This window comes from Musca vetustissima, unplaced genomic scaffold, assembly GCF_032173495.1.
Source record: "Musca vetustissima isolate MV318-11 ecotype Yass unplaced genomic scaffold, APGP_CSIRO_Mvet_v1 utg26353, whole genome shotgun sequence".
NCBI lineage: Eukaryota > Metazoa > Arthropoda > Insecta > Diptera > Muscidae > Musca > Musca vetustissima.
In genome coordinates, this window is record NW_026884808.1 from 29,479 (window position 1) to 37,016 (window position 7,538).

The following is a 7,538-nucleotide window of genomic DNA, read 5'->3' on the forward strand; positions in this document are numbered from 1 at the left end:
TGCCACACCTCCATGCTACAAAGTATCCTTGTCTGAGGTCTGAGGCCTTCTCAATGGAAACTTGTTCGTGTCTGAGCCTTAAATATTTTCATTCGAAAACATTATATTTTTCCCCTGAGTCAGATTCCAATTTCCGTTTTTTTCAGGAAATGAGATTTTTTTTTAAGTGAGATTTCACAATTTCGTCTACGCTATGTTATTGCGATTACATCCAACGACAATATTCTCATCAATTCTGTTGAACTCCTAAATGGGTGTTTTTCACTTATCTGTTGTTCTTTTGCAGCCTTCCTCCGTGATTAATATTGACTACTGATCTAGTAGCATAAAACCGATTAATAATTCGAGAAATCACTGAATTATTCATGGAATATTTATCCAAAATTATTTTGTATGATAATTTTTGTTTTTCATAATCATTGATCATTTGCTGTTTTATAGGTGTGCTATAGACATTTGTATATTTTTTTGGTAGTAAGTCAAAAAGTGAAAACAGACACATTTTATTTTAATGAAATTCTTTTGATGTTTGTTTTGGCTGAAGATCTTTAAAAACAACGGGTTTTATTTTGATTTTATTTACGATATTTTGACTATCATCGGCAATCATCTTCACGGAATTTTATGATTGAATTAGAATCTGCCTTAAGTCTAGATCTAACACTACATCAAATTCTAACTTCACATTAACTTAAAGCAGACGTTTTTATTCTAATTCAACCATAAAAAATATAATAAAATCAATGTTATAAACCTTTCATTTTTAAACAAATTTCAACCAAAAAAACACAAAGGTATTAAAAATTTCCAGTTCAACAATAAACGACAACCGACTTTTAAAATCTATCTAATAGAATCAAAATAGAACCTTTAGAGCCTTCCTGCTTGCTTAAATTTTGTCCAAGCACAAATTGATTCAATTTCGTTTTTAATACATTATTATTTAATTCAAACTGAATTTTGATTTTATGCTTTTTTGTCAGAACCGAATAAATTACCCGATTCAAACTGAAAAACTACCACGATATGTTTATTTTTGAAAAAAAGTTATACGGCATCCGTCTTTGAACTCGATATTGGTTTGGAAGGAATATTATGATATCAAAAAATTGGTTTATTTGTTATACCATAAGGGGGAGAGTGTATATTAATTTTGTTATTCCGTTTGCAACACCTCGATGATTCGTCGGAAACCCAATAAAGTATATATTCTTGATCTGTCTGCTAAAATTTGATTTGAAAAATCTGCGCAGAAAATGATCATTGTAGGTCCATGTTTTGATATAACCCCCATATAAAAGACCAGCCCAATTTTTATATCCTTCACCACACTGTGGTACAGGGTATTATGTCTTTGTGCATATGTTTGTAACAGGCAAAAGAAATCGAGATAGACCCATGGTCCCTTTTGAGAATATGCATAGAATCACTTTCTGAGTCGATTTACGCATGTCCGTCTGTCCGTCCGTCCATGTATTTTTGTGAACAAGGTACAGGTCGCATTTATGATTTGATTTAGATGAAAATTTGGCACAGCTCACTTATTTTGCCCAAGGACGAACCCAACAAATTCGACATAGCGTACTGTAGAGTCTAGAAGGATGTGTAAAATATCTTGAAAATTGGATCAGATTTAGATATAACTCCCATATATTGTTTCGCCCGATTTTAGGTAAATGGTGCACCAAAGTCCTTAAAAATCATTTGATTGACTAGAATGACGTGTACTAAGTTTCGTGAAAATCGGTTCAGATTTAGGTATAGCTTCCATATATAGTTTCGCCCGATTTTAGGTAAATGGTATGGCAAAGTTCCTATATATCTCCCGATTTGCACGAAATTTGGCATAGCGTACTGAATTGAGTCTAAAATGATGTGTGTAAAATTTATTGAAAATCGGTTCAGATTTAGATATAGCTCCCATACATATGTTTGCCCGATTTTAAGTAGGACTCGAAATATGGTCATTGGGAATAAACCCTGCTGAAATTAGTATAACCTAACCTGTGACAAGTTTCGTTGAAATCGGTTCATATTTGGGTATAGCTTCTATACCTATTTTTATACGATTTTAAGTAAATTGTGCACCAAACTCCTCATGTTTGTAATATTGACATGGAATTTTGTACAACGTACAAAAATTAGCATTTTGATACTTGCTTTAAATCGATTTACATAATTCCATTGTAACAAACGAACGACATGCTTATGGATTGATCTAAGTCGGTTCACATTTAGATAAAGGTCACATATTTTAGTTCATCCAATTTCATGCTGATGGCCCTTCTGTTAGGAAGTATTCGTTTAATACACCCGTAGTGGTGAAGGGTATCATAAAGTCGGACGACTTTACTACTTTCCTTACTGGTTAATATTTTAAAGGTTTAAATACCGAAGAGGTCCTTCCCTTTTTCCAAATTAATTCCAGGTTCTTGAAAATGAAAATATGCTTGTAAATATATTTAGAGGCACCGCTTTAACGATGCTTTGTTAAAATGCCTATCCTAAAGTTCCGGATTTGGTCCAAACAAAGGATATACATTCTTTGGACCAAACTCGTGTCGATTTACAAAAGTCTGTCTGACTGTCTAGCTGGTGCGCAAGATAAATCTCGAAGGGAGTAACCGATTTCATCCAAACTTTGCACATCGTAATATTTCTTTCAAACTTAGTTCAAATTCTTCCCATTTTAACCAAACTCTGTACAACATATTATTTCTACCAAGCCTAAACATTGTCAATATAAGTCCATATTTTTACATTGTCCCAAACCTGAGTACATTGTTTCCAAACCTGAGTTTCTGTAGCCTGAATATCTATAATATAGCGCTCATATAAAATTCCGATTGATTTGACTTATTTTGAATGTTTACCTCAAGTAGGACCCGTCCGATCATAAGGATGTCAAAATTTCGTTGACTATAATTTTTATCGAAATCAATGCTTAAAATAAATATATTTCCTTTCAAATAACCCCTTTTTATATAAAAAGAAACATTCAATGATTTTCCACAAAAAATATATATGTATGCCGAACTTTCAACGTATATAACAGTTTTGAGTTACGGTTATACAATGAATCACTTTATTGCAATCACCACTCCATACATTCACTCGACCTGATATTTTTGTTTAATTTTAAATTCTGTATTAGAATTTTAGATATAGATTTAGGTTTACGCTTTTTCTTTTTTTTTCAATTTCACAGTGTTGGTCGATTTTCAGAGCAGTTATTGAAGTGGCTTAAATTTCAATTTGGTTTTTTATTTGTTGGAGTATCATAAAGAGAATTGGTGCTTAAATTGAATGTATGACATGGTGTTATATATTTTGTTTTATTCACACACACTCAAACTCACATATAGGTGGATTATTATTTTTTTTCAGATATAACAAAATTTAATAGTTTTAATACGAAATTGAGTTTGCATAGTATTTTTTTGGTAGAAAATAAATTATATTTTGTATATGAACAATAATGGCGGTATTGAGTTTTGTATTACAAATAATAAGCATAACTCAGATAGAAAAACACAGGCTGAGAAATTTAAATTTCTAAAAAACAAAATTAAACGGCAATTCAGAATTCAACTATGACTCCTATATACTCTAATAATATTATAATTTGATATTTAACAGCTACCCCTTTAGGTCCACGTGTTTGGGTCTTAGTACCCTCTCTCTCTCCCTTTAAAGTTTAGTATAGCGTTTCTGTTTTCACTTTTCCGGACAAACAATTTCTCTTTTACAACAATCCGGATAATTAGATTCTGGTTTAATCACATTACCCAACCAACATGCAGCAGGAGCTTTTTGGACACCACAACTGAAAAATTGAACAAACATAAATTTACAATTTATCAAATAAAATTTCAATCATATCACAAACCTCAACAGTTTCCCATAACCCTCCTCATTCAGACAATAGAGTCGTTCACATTTGCCGCTTGTTGAATGCCCCACATCATCTGGCCATATTATCATATCATCATAGACACAGGCACCAGGGAAGTCTAAATACAAAATTTTGTTATAGTTGTTAATAAAAAATTGTCGCCGACATTACCTGGATCTGTAAAATAGCCAGCAATTTCAGCTGCAAAAGTTGTGGCGGTTAGTTGTAATATAAAAATTAAAATAAAATATTTCATGTTGCTGCTGGGTAAGTAGACAATGCAAAACTATTTATGATGAACTAATAGGATTTTCTTCAAACTATAATTTAGCTTATCAGCGAAATTGTAGATTAAGTCAGATGAAGCCAGATTTGTTGGTATAATTCATATGTAGGTTGGTTTAACTTGTCATAGTGCGGCAATATACACTGAATAAATAAATATAAAACAAATCAAAACTGTGAGCAAAAAATTATAATCGGGTCGTACAACTACCACTGATCTGATATAGATCTACGGATCTATATTCCGAGCTTGGAGAATATTTAGCGGTATCAAATAGTAACGGTGAGGAAGATACCACAGAACCAAAACGATATGACGGTATAGACCTTACAAAGATGAGGTCATAATATCAATTAATCGTCCGAAAAATAATGAAGAGCATGCACCAACATATTAGTACAACTTGTCTAGAGGAATGCATTCCCAATGATTGCAACCATAGCACACAGGATGCTGACGTGCACAAAAACGGACGATATGTGACAACTATAGAGGAATTTGTCTGCTTCCCATCGCATATGATGTGCTATCCAGCGTGCTGTGTGAACGGCTAAAGTCAATAGTCAATGATATTATTGGACCATACCAATGCACCTTCAGACCTGGCAAATCCACCAAATTTCCTCACTGCCCTAAATCCTGGAAATCCACGTAAAGCACATGGACACATGCCACCTATTCGTCGCATATAAAACCGCATTCGACATCTCAAACCGCTCAGAGTTGATTTAAGCCATATTTGCATTTGGCATTCCTGCAAATTTATTACGGTTATGTAGGATAATTTAAACTACCACAAGGTAAGATGTTAAAGCCGGAAAACACCTTTCGAAGCTCCTCAATACCGACAAGGTGACAGTTTGTCTTGAGACCTTTTTAGCATCTTGCTGGAAAAGGTCATACGAGATGCAACAGAAACTACACTCTGTACACCAAACAACACATGTTACTCGCCTACGCCGATGACATCGATATAATGGGTTGAACATTGTGAGCGGTCACATCCACCTGTGAACAAATTGAAAAGGAGTCTGCCAAAGTGGGACTGGCAGTGAATGGCGTGAATACCAAGCTGATTGTATCCACGCGCAAGACGTCCAGTAGACTCGGACCAACTGTGGAACTTTAAAAATACAGGCTCGAGGTGATGAAGGATTTTATATACCGCCTCGGTACCGCCATAAATAAAACTTATGAAATCAGTTTTGAAATTCGGAGAAGAATAGTGTTGGCCAACAAATGTTACTATGGTCTGAGTAAGCAATTCAAAAACATGGCCAACTGTCACCAAACTCACACTCTATTGGACACTACTAATACCACCCGTGCTGTTGTATGGATCAGAAGCCGTCGAATGAACCATGAGTTGTACCATCTATTCTCGGACATTGACATAGTCAGACGCATCGAGCTGCAGCGACTATGGATGGGGATGACCCAGGTCAAATGGCATATGAAAGGGAGCCAATTGATGGTTCACGCAGAAGGGGAAAACCACGAATTCGATGGAAAAATCATTAGGAAGACAACATTTCGGAACATGGTCTTTCAAATTGGAAGAGCTATGCCCAAGCCCAACGCGCCTGGAAATCTTTTTCTCGGCTTGGCTTATGGAACAAATGTTCTCTTAGCTAACGATCTTTCATAGTACATATTTACAAATTCCATTTTATCCAATTATGTTAATTTATTTAATGTTATATTCCTGTATTAATATTAATATTTATTTTTTGAACCATAAAATTTAATGTGTTTTTGTTTTGAAGATCAGCTTTCCGCTAACGAAGTCGTGGACATGTGCTAATTAATAAATTATATCGGAGATAGATATAAAAAAGAACTAGTTTTTGTGGTTCTCGTACAGTGACATCTTAATTCAATGAACAAAATCAATAACCTGAGGTTGCCTTGCTCCCACAAAGAGGTGTGAAACTATTCTAATAAAATAAATACCTATTTAAGGGGTTTCACTGTATTGGAGTGTGTTGGAGTATATCGACCAAACTTAGTTACATTTGAATATGTTGCTTGCAATCGAAACCCTACTTAGGTATATTCGCTAGGGCTTTTTCCAGTTTTGATGATGAATCGATCATGACCCTTATATAAATCGATCGTCTAGTTTTTTGTTTTACTAGTTTCGAATTGTTTGTCGACAGCTAGAGATGAAGTTTCTAACATTTACGGTGCTATTTGGCCTATTTGTTGTTGGCGCAATTGGCGAGGATGTGGAAACATCTTATCGTAGTGAAGGTGATACAATGGAAACTAAAAGTGAAGTAAAATTATTAATTAGAAATTTGTTGCAATATTTTAGAACATCCCGGCAAGACCTGATACTTTCGCCTGGTGAAGATGGTCTACCAAAGGGTGAATGTCAACGTTTCACATGTGAAGAGAATTTAACTGGCAAAATTGAAACGTAAGTAAAATTAAAAAAAAAAAGTATTTTTTTGTTCTTTCCATTTGTTTTGTTTTTAGTTGCAAGGATAGAGAACTATACGCTCTTATTGAAGCACCATGTAAATGGGGTGATATTATAGATCACAATTTACCATATCCACGATGTTGCGAGCGTAAACCGGTGTGCTAGGATTATTGAATCAGTTCAAATGAATTTAGCGTACTTACAAAATTTCTCAATCGAAAAAACATTAATAAATGCGAACTGTACTTTGAATAGAATAATAAATTGACAGACACCAATATATCGACTCTTACTTGATAACCTGGCTTGCGACAGAATATTAGTTCAATAAGCCGAGCGTAAAAAAGATTTCTAAGTAAATTTTGTACTTAGACCATAGTATCATCTTTCGGCCAACACTATTCTCCTCCGAATTTCAAAACTGATGTCATTAGTTTTATTTAACACGGTACCAAGGTATCATTGGAAATACATTCATCTTACTAAATTGTACTAATCAGTTGGTACCTCCTCCTGATCAGCAGGTGACCACCCGCCTTGAATAGTTCGGCTGGTAATTCATCGGCATCTGCTGCTTTATTATTTGAAATACATTCCTACAACTTATTGGATATTTCGGCATATAAACTTTTTAGGGTAGCGCCCATATAACGATACCGCCTAAATTTCGATATTTGAAATCATCATTGGGTAGATCAAAAATGATAAATATTTGGTTCTTGTGGTGAGCAGTCAAGAAAAATAAACCTGAAATATAAAACAAATACACAAAAGTGGACAATACTGGATTGGAACAAGAACAAAACATTACTGGCGCCACTTTGCAATTCTCATCGTTAAATGATTCTGGTTCTGTGTGAATAATTTACGTGGTTGATACAAAGTAATATGCTAAATATCGGATTGAAACTAATTAATATTTATACAAA

The 7,538-nt window shown here is 34.2% G+C and overlaps 1 protein-coding gene across 1 annotated transcript; it reads right to left on the bottom strand.

Moving 5' to 3' along the window:
* Window positions 1-3,717: 3,717 nt before the first annotated feature.
* LOC133331821 (uncharacterized) lies at window positions 3,718-4,151 on the bottom strand. The gene is made up of 3 exons (XM_061540196.1): window positions 4,067-4,151; window positions 3,890-4,013; window positions 3,718-3,826 (listed from the first exon to the last, which is right to left on the bottom strand). Exons 1-3 carry the CDS (start codon window positions 4,149-4,151, stop codon window positions 3,718-3,720), a joined length of 318 nt encoding a protein of 105 aa, XP_061396180.1.
* Between the last annotated feature and the right edge of the window lie 3,387 nt (window positions 4,152-7,538).